The sequence below is a fragment of the Haliotis cracherodii genome, unplaced genomic scaffold (genome assembly GCF_022045235.1).
Source record: "Haliotis cracherodii isolate W230 unplaced genomic scaffold, xgHalCrac1.p SCAF_5, whole genome shotgun sequence".
Classification (NCBI taxonomy): Eukaryota; Metazoa; Mollusca; class Gastropoda; order Lepetellida; family Haliotidae; genus Haliotis; species Haliotis cracherodii.
In genome coordinates this window covers 17,783,035-17,806,262 of record NW_027266308.1, presented here as the reverse complement: position 1 = coordinate 17,806,262, position 23,228 = coordinate 17,783,035, and the positions used below count along the sequence as shown (strand labels likewise).

The window sequence follows — 23,228 nt, the reverse complement described above, 5'->3', positions numbered from 1 at the left end:
CAATGATTACCGTAGTGCCATATTACGTGCGCGTGTCCCTATGACGACGATCTTAGACTTAGGCTTAGCTAAGATTTTGCTGAGACCGGTTCAAGATCCAGTCTTAGACCTAATCTTAGCTAAGCAAAATCTTAAAAACTTAAGACAAAATTCGTGCTAGCAAAATTTGAGCTAAGACCACTTTCATGATCCCGGGGCCTGGCCCATAAGTCTTATAAGTTGCCTCTGAAAATTGTTTGTAACATCATGTAAATGTTTAATGATATATTCTGTATATACAATTGTGACCCGCAAGGATTTTGTAGTATAACAGTTTATGTTCTGCGTGAACTGGGGCGAGACAGGTGTTGTGCCAACACCAACGAACCGAACTTGTTGAGCCCTTGTAGTGAAACGCGAAGGTAGTGAGACGCGGACTTCCAAAAGCACCCTTCCATGATGGATGAAAGGGTGCAGTTACTGTGGAGGGCCATGGCTAAAGCAAACGCAAGAGTCTCGTGAGGGTGGTATGTTGTAGGTGGAGGCAGCCCAGCGAAAGTATACGCTCGCAGAATGATGGAGCGGAGCCAGAAGGATAGTGTTGTACGAGAAATTTCCAATGTAGACGCGGTTGACAATGGGGTGAAAAGTCTCTTCCAGGATATATTCAAAGCGTCGAACTGGGCGCAAGGAAAGGCCTTCATGGTCGTTCGATCCAAAAATAGCTGAGAGCGGGGGAATTGTAAAAAGATGCTCGGTTGTCCTGGAAGTTGGTTCTTTGCCCCGAAATCCCAACAAAGCCCCAGGAATGCTTTGCCACTTCCAGATCTTTCAAACTGGACCTGAGTAACATCCAAAGCATGAATTTCACTAACCCGTGCAGCAGTGGCCAAAGCCAAAAAAAGACGGTCTTCAGCGTAACTGTCTCGAAGTCCTTCTCCGTTAGTGGTTCGTAATCAACGGAAACCATGTGTTGAAGAATAACATTTAGGTCCCATGAAGGAGACCGAAAACGAGCAGCTTGGTTGGCTAATTTGTAGGAATGGATAAGCAATTGTAGCTCTGTAACTGTGGAAACCTTCGCACCGGAAGTGGTGGCGATGACGGAGTTAATAGCCACAAGGAAGGTTGCCAATGTGAATCCACGAAGTTTCCGAGTCAGGTAATGTAAATATTTGGCAATCTGTTGAAGCAAAACTGAGGTAGGAGTGGAAATATCACAAGCACGACAATAAATCTCAAAAGCCGTACATTTGTGGTCATAAAGGCGCCTGTTGGATGAAGAGACCACTCGGTTGGTTATGGTCTGTCTGGTCGGGTCAGGGAGTCTGCTATAACATTGGATATCCCTGGAATGTGCCGAGCGCGGACATGTATATTGAGGGAGTCGATGAGATGAAAGAACTCGAAAGCAAGTGGGAGTAGGGACATCAACTTCATGGATCCCATCCTGTTGATGGACCACACTACTGCCATGTTGTTGGACTGGATAATGAGGGATGAGGACCGGGGGAGGTTTGACCAATGCGAAATTGCGAGAATTGCTTCCTTGAACTCGAGATTGTTGATGTGAAGGCAACGTTCTACATCGGACCACTGCCCTGCTACTTGCGTCGACGAACAGATGGAGGGACGCGAAGAATGGCATCAAGGGGACCCCGTCGCAAACGCTTGCCGCGACCAGCAACCATTTAAGATGAGGGTAGAGATTGAGCGGTTGAGAGATCGGCATGTGACAATCGTTGATCCTGATAAATTGAGTGAGAAAACATTGAAGAGGTCACAAATAAAGTCGACCCCGAACAGTGAGCACCTGCGCAGATTTTAGGAGGCCCAGGAGTTGTTGGCATTGGCGCAGTCGAAGCGGCTGTTTGAGTGCTAACGGTACGAGACGTTGAATCTTCACCCACTGGTCGTGGGGAACAAACATCAGACCTTGCTGAGTGTTGAACAGGGCTCCTATGAATTGGAGACGTTGGGTGGGAATGAGTTCCGACTTTTGTTCGTTGATTAGCCAGCCGAGTTGTCTGTGAAGACACATTGTGAATGCGAGTTGTAGACGAAGGAAGTCGGAATCTGCGGGAACTTGAATGCAGTCGTCTAGATAAGAATCGAACACGATCCCGGGAAGATGTAGATACTTTGTGATGGTCAGGTGGGTAAAAAGCCACGGGGCCGAAGAAATTCCAAACGGGAGCACCTTCCATTGGTAATGGTGGTCTTGAAAAACGAACCAGAGGAAGTGATGCTGCTCACGATGGATGGGAAGGTGCAGATAAGCGTCTTGGAGACCGAGACTGACCATATAATCGCCGGGATGAACGAGCATACGAAGGAACGTGATGAAACATCATGTGAAAATGTAGTGGGGTGGGCCAGGACATTAGATAGCGTTTTTTGCTAGTAATGTACCTACAGTGTCGGTCAATGTTGGAAGCTGCCTTGCTGGATACGTTCTCCGATGGGGATGGCGCGTCGTCGTAGGTGGCAGTGCATTCATCGGTAATTGATACCCTTGTTAAAGCAGCTGCCTCACGAAGGGGTCTGCGAGCATGGTCCTATTGCTTGCAAACATCCCGAGTCACATAAATCGTGCTGGGCAGGAATAAAATGGGGATAGTAGCGATCCTTTTTCTGTTGATCCTCCAATTGTCTTTTCCAGAGACACAGAATGTCCACCGTGACCTGAAGGCTAGAACCGCTCTGCACGTCCTATGCGACCTGTTGTATCGCGTCAGCAAATAAGGAGCGGAAAGACCAGGGTGGCTGATACAGTTTGGTCATCCCAGGAAGAATGTTGCAGCACACCACGGAGACGAAGAGCCATCATGGAGCTGGCATGGTGAGTGAGGAGGTCCAAAATCTGCGTAAGCTTGTCTTGTGTAAGGTTGATTAATCTCCGAGTAAAGGCCTCTTCTTGGGAATGAGTGGAGAGAGAGACGGAGACCGCCTCCATGGCTGACAAAATAGTAGACACGAGCGGGAGGGTTTGGTGGACTGTGGCATCCATGTGCATTAGGTCCCGATCTTCAACCATGTAAGACAAGGTTGAACGCTTCTGAGACAGTGTAGAAACGTCACTGTCAATATCAGGGGAGGCGACCGTAGTAGACATGCCATGAGTGCCTGTGTCTTCAGGGATGAAGTGGGGGATATGGAGATGTTCCCGTAGTTGACGAAAGGACGCGAAAGCCGTATCTAGGTTAGAGTTAATGTCCAGTAAGACCAGTCTGGTAGGGAGTGTGATCTTGGAAGAACTAGCCGATGGAACTGCGATTCCGCTGTAACTGCAATTAATCAGCTATCCAATGCATCCATGCACTGGTTCAAAACTCCCAACCAAGGAAGGCGTTGACGAGAGATCATCAAGCACGCCTGACGGTTGGGAACTGTCAGTTGGTTGAGCCTGGATACTGGGATCAACCGCCGAAAAGGTCCAGTGAGGATAGCTGGTATGGTGATGGTCTGACGGGTGGTCAATTGAAGACGATTGGGAGCAGAATGATGACAATCATGGCGCAAGCGTTCGATATCAGCCGAGGAGCGAGCATGGTAACTCGATCGAAAATGCTGATCCTGTGAGCGAGAACCTCAATCCGGTGTGCAAGAGCACAGATCCTGGGAGCAGGAACGCCGATCCTTGGAATAAGAGTGCGGATCGTGGGAGAGGGAGTGCTGATCTGGCGTCTTGGAGGGTGAACGCCGCACCAAAGTGTGATGATCTAAAATGAAGTGCGATGAAGTCATATCAACATCTGTATCTCTAGCCCCCGGGGTAGTAGAGCGAGCCAAATCCAAGAGAGGGATCAATCGGTTGCTGGTATAACGAGAGCGGGACCTGGGTTGGTCAGATAGACTGAGCACACATTGACCTGGGTATCTTCTTGTTTGGAATAGTAGACAGGTCATGAGTCGACAAATCGCCTGTAAGGAAGCTGTCAGGATCGACAGGATTGTCTTCAGGGCATGATCAGCTGGTACTAGCTTTGGGATCCCCAGCTTTGGAACGGCGATCGGCAATACGATGACGACAACGATGCAGGTAAACTTTAAAAGCCAAGTTAGTTAGGGAATGACATTCTGCACATCGGGAACCTAGGGTGCACTGTCCCCGACAGTATCAACATATTGAGTGGGGATCCGACGTGGAATAGGTACGTCTGCATTCTTTACAAGCAGGAGGTTGTTTGTCCTTTTTTCCCATATTATTTAGGATACTCGACAACTTGGTGAAGGAAAAACAATTCTGTGATGTTCAAACATGTCGCCACACAGTGGTGATGAGAAAGAGAATACATTGGTAGAACCTTTATTTCGCTCACCTCTGCCTCAGGTATCTGTGATGTAGGGTTTGGGTTCGAAGGTCCATTGCTATTGTTCCTCTTCTCCCTTTGGTTCACTTCATACACTAGAATGTGATTGATAACCATGAGGAAACGTTAAAAGAGTTACCAAACCTAACACACTCTATGGTCCGTGGGAGATAGTTGCTGTGTTTTGCTTGAAGAATTGATGTCCTTTCAGAATCGATTTTAAGTCGTCTGCCGTTTTGCTATGCGTTTACAGCTACGCGGCTGTTCTATATGTACAATGACATGCAGGAAAAAATGTTCGGCATGTATACCCGATCTCATACTGTTTTGTTTGAGTAACGTATCGGGATTATTAACACCGGTTGATCGTGTGTGTTTGTCCCCCTCACGAGTTCATGTCTTTTAGACGCTAGACAGTTTTCAAAATTCTAAAACAAATTCAAAATTAGACTGTCTAGACCCAGCTTCCTCATGCATATCTCACGGTTGTAGTCTATACAGTTTGGAAATTATAATATAAATTGTATATTTATATACTTATCCTATCTTACACGCGACAGGCCCTCATTTACTCTAGCCTTATAAATCTCTGTGAAAGAGAATGAATTGGTAGAGGCGCACACGTGGTCATTTCAAGCAGGCACTGTGTGCTTGAGAAGCACGTAATTGACCTAGCTTTTGGATGTAACCATGAGGTTGTCAGGCTCGCTGACTTAATACATGTCATCGATCCAAGTTGCATGGATCGATGCTCATGCTGTCAATCACTGGACTGTCTGGTCCAGACTCGATTATTTTACAGACCGCCGTCATATAGCTGGAATATTGCTGAGTGTGGCGTTAAACAACAAACAAACAAACAAAATACAAAGCGCAGTTGGCGGGAAAATGAGAGGGTAACAAGTATACCAGCTTGGTCATGTATTTCTGGTGCGTATGTGCAGACCACGGGCGCGTTCGTGTGAGCTGGGTTTTTTCTGTTCTCCAGTAATGCAGTTCAGGAAGCTTCCACTACCTTTAGGAAATGAGTTTAGATAAGCAATAGTCATAATTGAAGGCTTCTTATCTTTAAGGAAATTGAAGTTGTGGAGTATGTTCAATGATGGATTTGCTGACAAGATTTATTCAACACTATGTACATACTGGTTTCTTGGCAACAGCAGCAGCACTAGGGTTCATGCGAGCTCCCTTAAGCTTCGAGAGTCTGTCAGTAATGTCTCGGTCACTATAGACTGGCTGGTCTGAAAAGCATAGAATACATAAAAATACTTAATAAATTCAATCACTCTCCATAGAAACCAGCATTTGAAGCACATGTGCATCTTCATAAAGGGAGGACTACAACATGCATAATGGAATACTTCCCTTGCTGTATGAGATTATACAGTGGAACCTTTCTTATCCGGACATTTGCACTTCATTATCCAAATAATGAGTCCCTTGTTAACTTACCAGAGTGGACTCACCTATCCAAATTCTTCCAAGGCATAAAAAAATCTATGACATAATGCATAACCTCCCCCATTGGAGTGATTTTATGTAGCTTTTAGAAATATTCAAACAATATTTAGTCACTAGTCCAAAGTCTGAGTCTCATAATATCTCTTTGGTCTAGTAGGCTAGTCTAGTAGAACATAAAAATCTACAGAAAATGATGCTTATAGCCAAGTTTGGGCTTGTAGTTATTAGCTCAGACTGTAACAGCAAGGATACCAAAACAGATCCCTACACATTGTTTCATGTGTGTATAATTCTAACACTGAGCTACCCATCCTGGATGTATTATTTATTTGATTTAATCTTCACGTAAGAACGCATTTAGCATATGGCTTTTTATGACAAATAATCAATCTAGTAGAAATATTTACATTTTTTTCAAATCATTAGACCATTTGACCACAGGACTATTTAGTGATTGTCTGGCCTTGAACAGTGGTTTGGTCCCTGAATATGCATGACTTTTGAAAAGAAAAATGTTCTGTAATTTGACATACTCAGTGGCTTTTCTTTTAGCTTCTCGAGCCTCATGGCAATGTCACAGTCTACACGAGACAGTCCACGGTACTGTGGTGGGATAGCCTTAATTGCTGTTGGTGTGTACGAGTAGGACATTCCATAGTTGTAGTTGGCACCCCCTGATGGCCCTTCATGCAAAGCAGCAAGTCGCCTGAAACACAAAGGGAGACAACAGTGAAGAATATAGCTGAACATATGAAGTTATATGAGTATTTTGCCAGGATCTATATGCCTCAATCGATTCTAATATATAAGGAATGATGCAACAGTATTCCAGCTTTATCAGAACAGAATAAATAACTGAGTGTGGTTCAAGCAAACCAGTGACTACAAATGTGAGCACTAATGCACATTATTGGTGTATAATGATATACTATCAGTCAATCACAACAAAGCCAATCCCATCCATTTTAGTTGCTTGATTACTATGTGCAGCCATTACCGGTATTCTACTAGCCTGTAAACCTACAGGGATATATTTAGACTTTTCAAAGGACAATATTCGACCCTAAGTTTGCAGCTAATGTCAGTAAATAGTCCAAAATAGCTGGGATGGAAATTAGTACTATCAATACTATCACAGAGCCGTTTTGTTATTGTTAAAGGTATCTCTAAGATATAGTCGAATTTTAGTAAAATCTAAATATTTTTTACATTTGTATACTCATCCTGCATTACTCTTAATGCATTTACTGCTGTTTTTGACAGAAAGACAATGTGTGAGAGGTACAGCTGCTGAAGAAGTTGCTCCAACCAGTTGTCTGGCAGTACCCTCACACAGTTGGCACGTGACCCGGAAGCGATGATGTCACATAAGAGCACATTACAATTTCAAACATAACATCTGAAACTTTGTGGGGAGCTAGCAAAGTGAAGGGAGAGGGTACTTTAGACAAAGTAATGCAGGATAAGTATACAAATGTAAAAAAGATTTAGATTTAGATAAAATTTTAACTTATCCTGCATTACTCCTTAATGCATCTCTATCAGACAGAACGGCAGGTGGGGATGCCTTGAGATGTGATCCATCGTAAACCCTCATAAAGGTCTGATGAACCAGCACCGCATCCAGAGTGATGACCGGAAAATCCATGACCAGTTCTGTCAGATGGAAATGAGAGTGTGAAGAATACAGGAAGACCCAGAAAGGTGACAGAAATAGAATGAGACAGTTTGCCCCAAACTAGAACTGACCGAAACAAGTGAATGCAAAACACAGTAGAGCCCTCTAATCAGGGGTGATAAACACCGGAGAGTTAGACGGGCTTGCTCGGCGTCTCGAAGAATCAATGTCGTCAAGGAAGACTGCACCTGGCATAACAAGAGCTCTGCTTCACTGTCTGCACTTGGCTTTCTGGTCATCAAGACGAAACGAGTGCAGCAAGGCCTGTAGTTCTGGGATTTTCGTCATTCTGTGATCATCCAGGAAGGCGAGAATTGAGTTGATGGCGACCAGGTACGTGTAGATGGTTAAAGCCTTCAAACGATGTTTGCTGCACAGAAAAAGTAGAAACTTAGCCAAGAACTGGGGTGACGCCGACATAGGATCCTGGTTCTTGTTTGAGCAAAAGGACTGGGAGGAGCACCACTTGTCATCATACAGTCCTCATGTAGATGGACGATTGGCCAAAGCAATGGTCTTGGCCGTCGTAGATAAGAAGCCCTTGGTCAATAAGGATCTCTGCAGATGTGCCAGGCAGGCAGATGAAACCTGATTCGGATGTGGTTACCTGCTGTGTGGGTGTAACAAGAGGTTTGGCCAAACCGGAAGTTCTAGGGGGGGTTGTCTCTGGCGAGATCTCGGAGATCAACAAACCAGTATCTGGCATGCGATTGATGGTGGCACCGGAAGACCTCAACCTTGTCCAGCACCAAGGTGAGAACAGTCAGCATGGGGTCAGGAGGCAGAGACATAAGGTTGGACCAGATTGTGACTTTCTTCTCTACATTGGGGCCAGAGACGGTGGTCTGTCAACCAGTCAGCAACCTGCTTCAGTCTGAGATGAGTGACGAACTCTGGAGAAGGAGGGTCGTAGTTGGGTAGAAAGGATCCCTACAAGGAGTCAGAACGATAATCATGATCTCTGTGACACATGGGTGAGCGGCTAAGAGACCGGTGACGAGACCTAGCAGACTTGGAGCTGCGTCGAATTGTAGTAACAGAGGGCGAAGCATGAGATAAGATGGCCGGATGAAAGTCCATCGCATTCAAAGGCACTGGTGAAGCAGGACTCAAGAGTTTATAAGAGCTAAAAATTATGCAAAAGTGGTGTAAAGCAACGCTTAAAACACACACAAAACATTACGTAAAACAGAATAATGTCTTACCCATGCCAAGTAAAAGAATCCAGAACGCAAGACACAAAATCGTGGCCAGGTGGAGGATTCAAAATTTTGGATGGAGTAAGAATACGCCCGTAATATTACCGTGACTACAGCCACAAACAAGCGGAATAACGTTATAATCACATAAAAAGTCACAAACCATAAATACAACACAATACAAGTGCAAACTATGTTGAAATAAATAAGCAAAGGATGCTGGAAATCAGTAGAGCTTTAATCCACAGAATACACATCTGTTCCTGTAGGCGGACAAAGGCTGTAGGCTGACAAAGCTGTACTATGTGACGCTTCCGGATCATGTGCCGACTGTGTTAAGGTACTGCCAGACAACTGGTTGGAGCAACTTCTTCAGCAGCTGGACCTCTCACAGATTGTCATTCTGTCAAAAAACAGCATGAAATTGCATAAAGGAGTTATGCAGGATAAGTTAAAAAATTCAAACATTTTGGTTGAGGTGACTTGTATTTCACAGATTACAGGATCAATACTGACGAAGAGGCTTTAACACATGTTAACATGTAATTAAAAATTGTTACATAAAATATAATGTTCAAATACAATGTTAGAATAAGAAAATAAGAGAAAAAATATCCAAATTTAGAACGAGGTTACAATTTTTCAAAATTTGCCTGCTAATGGCACATAGTATGAAATTGTTGATAAAATTGTGATTTACTAACTTGTAATAAGCATCTGGAGCAGCCAGCTGTTTTTCTCTTTCTTTCTCCTTTTCACGGTCAGCTTTCCTACAGAACATCACAAAAAAGTTGTTTTAGAGTCATCATGTAGAATGTAGATCTAAATCTTTACTATTCCACAAGCAACCACTGGAAAACATGTTGAACATAACTAATAAAATAACTGCAAGGTCAAGTCACATCTAAAAGTCATATTATCTTTTTTGTTTATGCCACAGTCAGCAATATGCTATTGGGTATATCAAGGAGTGTTTATCAAACAAACCATTGTATGATAGCATCATCAAAGTTCCACAGTGTCAGGGTACCATAAAACACAATTACCGAAACCAAAGCTTATTTCAAAAATTGGTTTACAAATCTGATGACTCTGAAAAATTGATGTGTGAAAACAAATTTAAAAAAATGAAAAGCATTAGGTTCTTAATTCTGCCAACCAGAAATAAGTAAAATGTAAAAGAAAACTTGTTTAGTGTCACTATCAATATATACTACTTAAAAGAAGTTATAGTACATCAGATTCTATCATATTACCATCTGGACTAACGAGTCTATACATAGTCTAATCAAAATCATGTGACGAAATCGGAAACCGGCAGATTTCAGTTGATAGCAGGATTTGCAAAGCATTTGTACTGTCAACAAGGCGTCTACCGATATTTCTAAATCTTTTCATGTTTTAAGTCATGGTGCTCAAGTAATTTGATGCATTTTCCGAGGTAAGACGGGTAGAATTCGACAGAACACTGGAAGGAGGGTCGGGAAAGTAATCAGAAAGTGACCTCTTTCACATCGAATGTACCAAGTTCCTCACCCCTGTAGTGACAATAGAACATTCGACCAGATGCACGGACGAGACAAGTTGTTTATCACGAATGCACAGCATGGTTAATGCTCTTCGACACACAACTTATTATCGATGCGACAGGACAACTGCCACGCGTCAGTTGAACTGCAATCGAAGTGTGGTCGACGTATAGTTTAGTTACAGAGCAACTCGCAGTATACAAGGTAACTAAAACAGCATGGTTAATGCACTTCGACCCACAAGTAACTATCGATGCGACAGGACAACTGCACACGTCAGTTGAATTGCGATCGAAGTGTGGTCGGCGTATAATTTAGTTACAGAACAACTCGCCGTAGACAAGGTAACTAAAAATAGCATGGTTAATGCTCTTCGACACACAACTAATTATCGATGCGACAGGACAATTGCACACGTCAGTTTAATTGCGATTGAAGTGTGGTCGTCGTATAATTTAGTTACAGAACAACTCGCCGTAGACAAGGTAACTAAAAATAGCATGGTTAATGCTCTTCAACACACAACTAATTATCGATGCGACAGGACAACTGCACACGTCAGTTGAACTGCGATCGAAGTGTGGTCGGCGCATAATTTAGTCACAGAGCAACTCGCAGTATACAAGGTAACTAAAAAATACGAGCAGTACTATAAAGTATGGGAAGACGATGCATACACTGAATAACCATAATAAAAAAGCCAAAGTACTGCACACAACAAAAATCCATAAGAATCCATCCATTTACCAACAGTTTTTATTGTAACCTGTTATCTGGCACGAAGTGTCGAGCAAAAAGTCCAAAGTGAATAAAGCACAAATTCACTGTCTTTTCTGGGAGATCTGTTGTGCCACCACGAGTAGACGAAACTGTTTGAGTCCTTCAACATCTTCTGTTGAGATATCTCTGAGATAATGCGAAGCAAACACTGAAGTAGATCTCCAAAAGCAGCCCTCCATAATAGCTTGCAGTGAACAATTACTGTGGAGTGCTTATGTTGAAGCTATGGCTCGAACTTCATGCGGATGAGAAGAGGTGGGAGGTGCGAGTCCTTGTGCCTCGTAAGCTCTGAGAATGACCGCTCTCAACCAAAAGGAGAGAGTATTACGTGTTATATGTTTCTTTGCATTGGTTGAGAGCGGTATGAACAGCCGTCGAAAATGTTGACCAAGATGGACGTTGCCATGTCTAAGCTGATCGAACATAACCGACCGACGTCAATGGCATGTATTTCCGATACACTTCCAGAGAAGGAAAGCCGTTTTCTGAGACCATAAGTCGAACGCGACCTCATCTAGAGGCTCGTAAGTCTGACTAGACAGGTTGCGCAGAACGACATCGAGGTCCCAGGCCGGAGGTCAGAATTTACGTGACTGATCTTCAACCATGAAGGTACGTAGAATCTTGTGCAACTCCGGTACTTTAGTGAGCTTGTCACCCGTAGGAGACGGCACCACTGAAGCCAAAGCTGCCAGATAAGTTGAGATCGTCGACCCTTTCAGACGCCGAGATGACTGGAGTGAGTGAGTATGGTTTTATGCCGTTTTTAGCATTATTTCAGCAATATCACGGCGGGGGACACCAGAAATGGGCTTCACACATTGTACCCATGTCAGGAATCGAACCTGGGTCTTCGGCGTGAGATGACCAGAGATAGACTAGGAACTCCGCCACCTGTGGTGGGGTTGCTACAGCCGGGTTGAAGCCATGAGACCTGGCGAAAATGGAGAAAGTGGTCCACTTGTCATCGTACAGCTTACGAGTCGTAACTCGATGTGCCGACGAGACAAGCGCTGCCGCGTTAGCTGAATATCCTTTCTTCATTAACTAGGTCTTAAGCAAACCCAGGCATGAAGCTGGAAGTTCTTTTTCCCCGGATGCAAGTCGTCGGTGTGAGTATGAAGAAGGAGGTCGTCTCGATCTGGCAACGGGAACGGTGAGTGATCGATGATCTGAAGAAGTTCCGGGAACCACGTTCTGGCCGGCCAAGAAGGCGCGACCAAAAGCAGACGTAGGTTGGCCGTTTGACAATCTTTCATCAGTATGGTAACAGCAACGTTGGCGGAAACGCGTAAGCGTCTAGACCCTCCCATGATATCGCTAGAGTGTCGTGGTCCCATGCCCGTAGGTCTGGAACTGGCGACATGAATCGAGGGAGGCGGTTGTTTTACCGGGTTGCGAAGAGATCTACTTGGGGCAACTAGAGTTGATCTGTCAGCAGATGGAAGACTGTCGGATGGATCATCCACTCTGTGGGAGACGGCCTCGATGGTCTCGACAGGGCGTCGGCTATCACATTCTTGGCTCCTGGGATGTGACGGGCGCGTACGCCCATGTCCAAGTCGTCAACGAGGACTAAGAACCTGAATTTCTGGTCCAGAACGGCCGCCGACCGAGTCATTGATGCAGTGGACGACTGTGGAGTTGTCCGACTGTATCATCAGCCGTTTCCGATGGAGTCGAGGTGTCCAGAACTCGACCGCCTGAATCACTGCCTCCATCTCGAGGCAGTTGATGTGGAGGACCCTTTTCTTCTGGTCGTGGTCGTCCCCGAAGTGCGCCTTCCAATGTTGCGTCTACGAATGGGTGTAGTATGAACGGAGGCTCGCTCATAAAGACGCCTTTACAAACGTTTGACGGCTGGAGCCACCACTCCAGATGACAACGTAGCTGCGCCGGAAGTGGAACCAGGAGATTGGGAAACTCCAGGTGGGGGTACAGCCATCTCTGCAGCGGATGAAGTTGAAGATGACCTCGGCGAGTCAGGTCTTGGGCCGATGTCAACAGACCGAGGACTTCCTGCCAAGTGTGCACCGACGCTGGGGCATGTAGAAGCCTCGGAACGCTCCTGACAAGTTTGTCCCAACGGTCTTGAGGTACCTTGACCAGATTGACCCCCATCTCGAAGCGTATCCTGATGTACTGTAGATCCCGAGTTGGTACCAAGTCCGACTGTTGTAGGTTGACGATCCACCCGAGGTACCGTAGTAGACTCAGGGTGGTCGCTAACTCTCCTTGAAGGGCTTCTGTGAACTGGTGAGCTTGGAGCTCGTCGTCTCGGTAGAAGGCAACCCTGATCGCCTGCCAATGGAGACATTCTACGACCGTCCAAACGGGAGGGCCACCCACTGGTAATGAATACCTTGGTATACGAATCGGAGGTACTTCTGGAAGTACTATGATGGAGATACGAGATCATGGAGATCGAGACAAGGAAGTCGTTTGGTAATATCATCCGACGCGGAGAGCTGAGGGATATCATGGTGAATGTGTCGGGTTGTTGGAGGTATGTTTCGTTGAACTTTTTGAGATTGAAAATAAGCCACATCTTTGTGGAGTTTTTCTTGTGTACTAGAAAATGGGCAAGTAGTACCCCGGCGATGGTGCCGATGTCCCTAGGCAAAGTACTGCTGCCTTTTCCACCAATGAATCGATGGCCTCCGTCAGCCGATCCGTTGGTGGAGTGTGGAATGTCGGGGATGACGTCAGTGGTGGCGTCAATCTCAGGCGTGGGGCGTAGCCTGTTGTCAAAATGTTCTGAACGTAAGGGTCGTTGAGGAAAGCCCACCTGTGGGCATAGTGATGAAGTCTCCCCCTTACCGGTAGCACGTCTAAAGGTAATGTCACCGGGGGAGACTGCAACGATGGCTCTTTCCCCCTTTGGGATACTTGGCAAAGGAGACCTGGCGACCTTTCCTGTCCAAATCTCTCTTGCGGGACGGCTGTCGAGGCATGTCCCTACAAAAGGCCCGTTGCACATTCTCGAATCTTGGCCAGGAAGTTGATTTTTTTCTAAAAAATCCCATCTGAGACAAAGATGGACGTCGATATGAAAGGGAGACGAGGGCGTCGTTCTGTCATTATCTTTACTACGACGATGAACTCCCAGAAACTCCCTGCGAGAACATCGCACGTCCCAGTGGGGACGAGGGCTACGATCTCTAACTGTAGAAGTACTACGATCCCCATCATAGTTATCGTCCGAATCGTACTCCCGACGACCACGAAGGCGATGAATGCCCTCGTGTTGTGTACTGTCTCTCGACGAGGCACTCGACCTGTCGTCCCAACTTGAACGGAAACGACTTCTGTGTCCACTGTCGTCCTGCACGACGTCCCTATCGTCGTTGGTAGAACGAGATACGGATCGACAGGGGACCGTAGTCCCCTCATGCTCCTCGTAACCACCCGGTCCCGTTGTAACTGGGGAGGCTGAGTGACGCTCTCGATCAACGTGCTGATAGTATCATCAGCAGGCGAACGTTCACGTGTCTTGTCAAAAAACAGAAGTTGACTGAGGCAGGTCTTTATCAACTGATTTCTCGCCACCCCCAGGGCCTGATGTGGAGGGTGCAGAGTCCAAGGATCCACCCGATGACCTTTTCTGCTTGTAGCGATGGTCAGCAGTCCGCTTCGCTAACGCACGAAGATAGAAAGTTAAAGTTTATAGAGGACAAGTGCTCACATTCTTTACAACGTTTATCCCACGAACACGTTGAAAACCTGTCCTTAATGATGCAGGAAGGACAATACTTGTGAGGGTCTTCTTTAGACAATTTTCTTTGACATGAGGCACCAATGCCCGACATGTTGCCACATGTATAATCAAGTCAAACAGTGAAACACGTGTTGAGCACAAACAATGGATTACCAAGGATTACATTCCAGGAGTCTACAGGGAAGAAATATTTATTATTATTATTACTTTATTATAACAACAACTGTAGACAAGCGATAAGTACTAGTAGAATACAAACTAGCAGTCTACCACAAAAGACTTTCTCGAGCGACCAGCTCAGAGGCGCGCTGAGAGATTTGTGACATGTCATAGGGAGGTGCGTGCGCAACCTGACGGAAACAAGTTTAATGTTTACATTCCAGCTTCTGGCTTCCTTTTAAACGTTCGACTTGACGTGAGGGTATGAGAGATACCCATTTGTACGACTGAAAACAGACTAAAACATAAATTATATGATAAGTGGAATCTGACTGGTCAATAAGAGGGACAAAGAAAGGATATAACTCATAATTGCCCCTGGTGGCCTACGATTGAGCTATGGAAATCCAGCCTAGTTTTCATATTTTTTTAAAAGAATTGTTTTGCTTACCCTGTGAGAATTTCATGACATCTGTTACACACATGATGCTTGACATTGTTCAGCTTCGGTACCTCGATCGATTTCGGTAAACATCTGCTACAGAAGGCAAATCCACAGTTTTTACAGCCATGCTGCAATAAAAACATGAAGATTAAGATGATGTTGATAACATAATGAACATAAATGTGACTTACTGGTATGTCCAATCAATAACAACAAAACTGCTGCAGATATTATCTACATCAAAATGTGACATGAAATAGTTATTTGATACATAAACTTCATCCTGAACAATACCGAAAGTCATAACAATGTGACGAATAGGCAAGATAGATGCTGAAGTAACTTCACAGGTTGATGGGGGAATAGATGGCTCGGAGCTCAGGAGCAGCAACTCGCTGTGCAGAGGTTTGCATCCCTTGGGCACACCAGAAACTTATGATTGTGGGTTCCAATACTGGTTTGCCCCTATAATGTTTTTAGGTTTGTCAGCACATCAAAACATCACTTCAGACTTTCCTCCAACATTTAGCTGGAAGGCCACATTAAGCTTGGAGGCCTAATGTGGGGGGAAAGCCTGAATTAATGTAGGTTTTAGACTTTTACTACTTTGATGAAACCTATGAGCATGGGTATGGTGCTGACAAACCTAGAAACATAATTGGGGCAAACCAGGATTCGAACCCACAAACACAGGTTTCTGGTATGCCCAAGGGATGCAACTCTGCACAGTGAATGTGATGCCTTAGACGACTGAGCCATTAACACCCTGAGTTCAAGATTAAAGTGTTTACATGATCATAAACAACCGTTTATAAACAACTGCGCTCTCAAACAATGAAAGAGCTGTATAGACATGATGGCATATTCTGTATACATCTCATTAAAAATAGAGACTTGGCTTTGAAGCTCACCTGAAAATATATAAGAATTAATGGCAGCCATATTTAATATCACATCAGAATTCTGAAGCAAATTCTAAAGGTAAAATAGATGGGAAGTTTCAGAGAAAATGTAAACGATCAGTATGGACAACCAAATGGATGGACTGATGGATGGATAGTGACATCAGATGAGCTATTATTTCTACGTAACGGAAAGAAGATGTGCGATATTGTGCAAGAGGGATAATACGGATCAGCTGATTACTCCCATATTGGGGTGACAAGAAAAGGTAGATACAAATAGTATTAATTAAAGGGATATGAGGGAATATGAAATCGATAAAGGGCATCTCGGGTTTGGATGGGTAGCTTGAGAGAGTGGGTCCTGAGTACCCACATGACTACCCAGACCCGTGGTTAGTCATGTGAAATACATATGTTTAATGACAATAATAATAACACTCCATGGTTACACTACATGTTGCAAATGTTTGCATTTCCTTATGACTATGCACTTATTCCTTCTGAGTGTTATATGTTTCAAAACATTGAGTAAAGATGAAGCTTCATTCAACTTCAGTGTACATGCATGATCAGATTCTTATTCTTTATATGTGTATCTAAATAGTTGTTGCCCACTCTGAAACTTTGCACCCAGCTCTTGAGACCCTCAGCGGGTACTGGGGTAGGGTTGGGTAATACTGTATGGGGTTGGGTACCCGGGTAGTAAATGTGGACTCGTCCCAGATTCAAACATCTAAGCTAATGCTTTCATTGATCAACTAGATTTTTTCAATTGATTATTTCTCAGGATAGTGTGTTTTCTTACACAGTTCTCTTGACAAAATGTCTCTCATTAAAGGCTTTAATAATATAGAATGTTGTCTTGACTTCATACCGAATGTAACAGAAGATATGAAAGAAAATCCATTTTTTGTCCCAATGTGCCCTGGTCGCTCATATCCAAAATATTTCTCCCGATTAAAGATATAATATTATATGTAAAGTCACACATGTAGATAAACTTAGATTGTTATCCTTAAAATGTGATACTTTTAAACGGTCACAGTTGCGAACTGACTTCAAACTATCATTCCAGAAAAGCCCACTACACCATGCACTAACACAGAAGCAAACCAAATAGCCAATGGAATGGAAGATTCCAGACAGCTGTCAGATTCTAAAAACTAACCTCTTTTCTGAAAATTCCAAAGGTTGTGCCACACCCATAGCATTGTCCAGACGCCATTGCTTCTAATCTTTCAAAAACATTATAACTTAGACGCTTAGATCATCACTGTAGCTCGTGGCAGTGACAAATGGTACCTAGTTTCTGTTGCGGTCTTGTTTTGGTAGGAGCACATGCACTTCCGGGAAATATGGCCTTGACCTTGAAATCTGTCACATATTTAATATTTCATAATTTGATTGATTGGTATCCTGATTTTGCAAGATATTATGTGATAGATAAGAAACAAATAACAAGACAACAATTATCCTTGTCCGTCTGGACCACAGCATGCACATAACATAAAATGTAGGGACGGTAAAGATGCGTTAACCCTAGCAGACGCTTTTCCTATGGTAAATTATGAGGTTTCTACAAAACATGGAACACATATTGAGAAGAAATATAAATAATTGTTTCCATTGGACTGTGACACTGTTTCATTTGGAAAATTGCCCAGATACGTATATTAAAACGTACAGAAACATAATAATTGTCACACCAAAAATATTTGAGTTCGTATTCGATCGACTTTCCTTAAAAATTAATTCCTTGATAATGCCCGATGTCATTTGTTCTAATGTTGAACAACATCGCAAAACAAGGGAATCTGATAGAGTTTGGAATGGTGTACTAAATACGGTATTAAAGTATCTAATATAATAAAAATTTCCAAAATTCTTTTCTATCCCGTGTTCCTAGAAAGTTGCTGCTTCACATCGAAAAGCATCGAATGGTGATCATGCACGACGGATGAACAAATTTTCAATATTCCAGCTGCTGTAAGTAATCGAGTCAGGACCAGACAACACAGTGATATAACCAACCATCAACAAACTAACAGGCCACCCAATCCCCTTTACTCGACTCAAACGACAAGCATTTGGAGTTGTATAGATTATTCTCCCCGAAATCCCCTGCGGGATACACATGTAACTATAAATATATGCTTTCTTATCATGTAGGTGTGCATGGCAAAACAACTTATAGAAATAAGTCAGAGGCCATATAATAATATTTGGTCTCTGAAATAAGCGTATTCTTATTTATTTCCACTTTCGGAGCTAATGTCCATAATGTCTTTCTTATTTGAATTATTCAATAAAACTGGGGACTTTTAAATACGTTTATGGAATATTGACAAGTTGCATTGATGATTTGAAGAAAACTTTTCCATGCATTTGGGTGAGAACACACCAGATCAAGGGATCCTGGCACGACTGAAGAACTCATGTCTGCGAAGTGAGTATTACAGCCAGTTACAACAGTTGAACAATAACAGAGCCCATATATGGTCTCTGAAAAATCAAACATGCGCAATTATGCAGTGCGTCACCTTTCTACTTTATTATATTAGAAAATTGGGCTTTATACACTGGACAGTCGAAGATGGTTGACATGTGGCATATTTGCGATGACGCTAAGAAGTATGTTGACATTTTGTTTGTTATATAAATGCGAGATGAAATCTGTCATGCACATACATATGTCATACATGTCACTCGTGCAAATAAGTGCATGTGTCGGAATAATGACCAGAGTTACGGCTGTTACGTCCAATTAATTTCAACGAAATCTATATGGCACCTTGAGAGGGTGCAGGCTAAAAGGGCACCTCGGCAAAACGTCACCGAATTCATGGGCGAAAACGGCACCTCATTTGGCGAAAACGGCTGCTATTTGTAGTCACGTTCGTAATTGATAAATAATTATCCCTTTCCATTTTATAACTTTACCAAATGAGAAAAGTCGGCATGAAAACCGATAAATTTATTATATTTATGCATTTTTATAAAGTTGATCTAAGTCTATTTATGGTATGCCGTTTGCGTATTTGTGTGTGTCCTCGAAATGTGCTTTTCCGCGTCTAAGTTATACTTTTACACAGGTAGCCGCTTCCGGGGCAGATATGGCCATGGGTGCTGTGCCCACTTGGAGCCAATTTCAAATGCTTATGGGTAGATTGAAGAGTATTGCACTGAATAGGAGTAGTCGATATTTCAGTACTTCGGGTATCCAGGTAAAATTTAACTGTTGAATAATCTTAAGCAGTTTCTTCATATTCATTTAAGAAACGTGTTGTCCTGTTTTCGTTCACAACGCACGTGTGATGATGAGATATGTAATATTTATGCATTTTTATAAATTTTATCAGGATAATTTTGAAGATGAACATTATGTATTTTCATATGTATGTGGTTATGATGTATTTCATCCCGTAAATTACATTTGGAACCAACAAAGTAATCCGGCGGTTTCAAATGTTAAGTGGGGGCACGGGTGTCCCAGTCGTCTAAGGCGCCGCGATTCGCTGCGCTGAGTTGCGTTCCTTGGGCACGCGAGAAACCTATGATTGTGGGTTCGAATCCCGGTTCGCCCCGATTATGTTTCTAGGTTTGTCAGCACCATTCCCGTGCTCGTGGGTTTCACCGAAGTGGTAAACGTCTGATACCTGCATCACTTCGGGCTTTCCTCCCACATTAAAGGGGCACTGATCTAACGCAATTCCCCGGGACTGGTTGTTGCCTTTGTTATTGTTTTTCCCCAGTGAGTACCCGGATGTATAGCAGAAATCTAGACTAGTTCGCGACCTCTGCTGCGCCATTTGTAAGCGCATTAGTCACTTTTATTGTTAGTAATAAGGGCGTATGGTCAAGTTGATCAACAAAATGAAATAGCATCGGTAATGGTGACGAAAGTCACTTGCTTGATAATTTTGCGATTTTCGTTTACACTATTTTGACTTGCAACACAAAGTAAATATTTTACCTGAGCATTGCTTTTTTTATAGTGTGTATATTTTTTTACTGTCAAATGTGTAACACATTTATTAAACATCTAAATATTCAGTTATTTTACAAAGTGACTGAAAAACATTTCCATCTGTATTATTATGATAACAAATTCCAAACATTTTGATGTTTAATGTCATCACCAATGTTACGTTGAAAAGCTTCTAATCCTATATAATAATCTGTTGTGATGTTTGTAGGCCTTTTTGATCGTCTTAATCAATCTGGACAGATTTTTTAGTCGAAATGACTGAAATATTTACACATTTTATAAATTGCCTGAGAGAATCACATTTTACAAATTGACGGTAATATATACCCAGCAAACAATTCTACGTTGTGACAACGTTGACTTTTCGTTGCTACAACGTTGTGATGTAACGTTGTCACAACGTCAATCTGTAGACTCCCAGAATGGTTGCTACAACGTTGTGCGTATACCAAAATACAACCAAATCAAGACGTTGTCACAACATCCATTTTTTACGTTGCTACAACGTTGTGATGTAACGTCACAACGTCAATCTGTAGACTCCCAGAATGGTTGCTACAACGTTGTGCGTATACCAAAATACAACCAAATCAAGACGTTGTCACAACATCCATTTTTTACGTTGCTACAACGTTCATCCCAAACGTCGCGACAACGTAGGTATCGCATACATATGGCGACACTACAGACTTTGCAGCACGTTGTTGCAATGTCCGTGTCTTATTCCTCAATACCTCCCAGGCAGCCTGAAATGTTTGTACCAATCTAGTTAAGACATCAGGTACCAAGCAATACATTCTGCAAACTGAATTCACTTTAACCATATCCGTGAAACAGCAAGTCAATGAAATGCACTCTCTTTTGGCAAAGTTTGAAATACGGCCAAGATAAAAATCTAAATGTTTTAAATTACATGATTTTCCCAAACAGTTTTCAAGGCTATGTGCAAATTGTTCACAAATGTTTCAACACAATTAAAAGATATTTGATTTCCCCACGAATTTGCAAATTAAAAAACCATCAAACAATAAGCCCTGCACAAATTGAAACATTTAAATTTTCTTGGCCTTACCCCATACATTCAGCATTTAGAGCAACACTGTGACAAACAGAATACTCTATGCATCTGATGTCCTAAGATCCATTTCCCAGCAACGAAATGACAATAGAATTCTGGTTGAGGTGACCTTTATTTATTTATTAAATGACAAGTCAGAACTTGGGATGAGTGGCTGAGGAGCCTTTTCAGTCCTCAAATGAAGTCACAGGGATGATCTTCAACTGTATCCATAGTCTCTCCTTAAGCCTTGGTAACTGAATAAAAAATGACACAAATGTTATAAAATGGCAAGGCAAGGGACATATTTCTGACATAACAAAATAATGGTTGCATTCCCCAAATAATATTTTGATGTCTGATGTCAGTCTTTAAACAGTTAAAAACTGCTGAAAGTGCGAAGGCGCTGACAGTAATGCCGTGATACTCTTGGATCATACATAAGCAGAAAAGCTTTTAGCACTGAATCATTGGTGTAACTTTATACCCCCGCCCTTTAGACTTTTGGTATAATTAAATAAGAATCATCTAAATTTTAATTCTTGAAGATGTTTGTATATATTATTGCATCATACATACCTTTCTGTCAGTGATGTACTTTAAACAAATATGCTCCCACAATACTGTTTTCTCCACCTAAAAGAAAAAAAGAAACCACAAAGTATCACATTTTTAAATAAACCAGTACTGTATAGATAAATCACATTTACTTAGAGTATGATGTAACTAGTGGTAGTATTGGCAAATAGTTTTATCAGTCAACAGATCAACTGTAGTTATTCCAACGCAGTAACTTTACCTCTCTGCTGTACATCACAAACTAGTGATTCAAGTGAATATGTTTGCCAAGTTTCTAAAACCTTATTTGAAAAATATATACATAAATGAAAAATATATATTGCCAAATAAAATAAATAGTTCCCATATTTGAAGCATGAATGTTGAATATGAATTATGAATAGAAGTGTTAACACTTTGGGGTATTTATCCTAATTAAAATTGTGATTATTTTTTTCAATACTAACCTTAATATTTTCCATATTAATATGCCAGGATAATTATATAGAATCTATGTTGTAATATTTACAAAGATAGATCTAGAAAACATGGGAAAATTAACAAAATGCAATAGCTTATACAATACCAGACGAAGTTGAAACAGCTTATTTATTTAAATTTATTTGTTACTACGTCTATTAACATAATACAGTTTAATATCGTTATATATAATTCTGTAGACCTAGTATGGTAGCCTATACGTGGCAACATATGGAGATCGAAAACCGAACGAATAGGGTTGCTATCAATTCCATTGTATTTTTCATTGGTGCACATTGGCTACACCTATCTCACCTTAATAATCAACAAACGATGACCAACTCACTGACAATATATGGTGATATTTAACTTTTAACTATCGACTAGCTTATCATCACCAATATGACAATACCGCAAACACCCCGTTACAGCGCGCGACGAGAGACTCGTTTTACTATTGCTCGTTTTCATTAGAAGGGAGTCGGACATATATCTAGTTATCGGAAAATGATGAATTGATTCTTTTTTTGCAAATAATAAAATTACACCATGATAAGAGCCTTGCTAAAATAAAATGTATAGTCAGCACCAACAACCTGATGGTCCACATTTAGGCTACTTCAGTCTGTGCTAATTAGGCCTTTTCGGAAACAACAAGTATGTTTCTATCTCTTCCCGAAAATACAACTTTTCATAACATCATTGAGCGCATTAAGACTAAGGCTATAACTAGTAGCCTACAGAGAGTCGATCTGAAAATACTTCCATTGTTTTGATTCCCTCTCTTCGCTGTATAAGAGAAATCTACTAAACCTTTCCCATGTCCTGAATGAGCCACATTGTTTCACAAAAATCAAAGTCCGAGGGATTAGTACAAGTAAACTTTGAAAAGTAATGATTTCCGAAATAACACGGAAGAAATGGCGATAACTGTCAGCGGTCAGTAGGCGATGCATAAGTTAGGCCTATTTACAGACCT

General features: G+C 42.3%; 2 protein-coding genes and 1 pseudogene across 2 annotated transcripts in view; 1 reads left to right on the top strand and 2 right to left on the bottom strand.

Moving 5' to 3' along the window:
- The window catches only part of LOC139441974 (abscission/NoCut checkpoint regulator-like), a 77,640-nt gene extending 60,141 nt beyond the window's left edge, over nt 1-17,499 (bottom strand). Inside the window, exons 1-5 of the mRNA XM_071222718.1 lie at nt 17,335-17,499; nt 15,268-15,389; nt 9,335-9,400; nt 6,287-6,459; nt 5,436-5,533 (exon numbers count right to left, since the gene is read on the bottom strand). Of these exons, the coding sequence (XP_071078819.1) occupies nt 5,436-5,533; nt 6,287-6,459; nt 9,335-9,400; nt 15,268-15,389; nt 17,335-17,391 (516 nt within the window). The 5' untranslated portion in view covers nt 17,392-17,499. The remainder of the gene's footprint in view (nt 1-5,435; nt 5,534-6,286; nt 6,460-9,334; nt 9,401-15,267; nt 15,390-17,334) is intronic.
- Nucleotides 1-23,228, bottom strand: part of LOC139444350 (uncharacterized) — a 254,046-nt pseudogene that overhangs the window by 218,331 nt on the left and 12,487 nt on the right.
- LOC139444351 (large ribosomal subunit protein mL49-like) overlaps nt 19,267-23,228 on the top strand; it is a 43,606-nt gene continuing 39,644 nt past the window's right edge. The window contains exon 1 of the mRNA XM_071225285.1: nt 19,267-19,390. Coding sequence (XP_071081386.1) covers nt 19,280-19,390 — 111 coding nt within the window. The 5' untranslated portion in view covers nt 19,267-19,279. The remainder of the gene's footprint in view (nt 19,391-23,228) is intronic.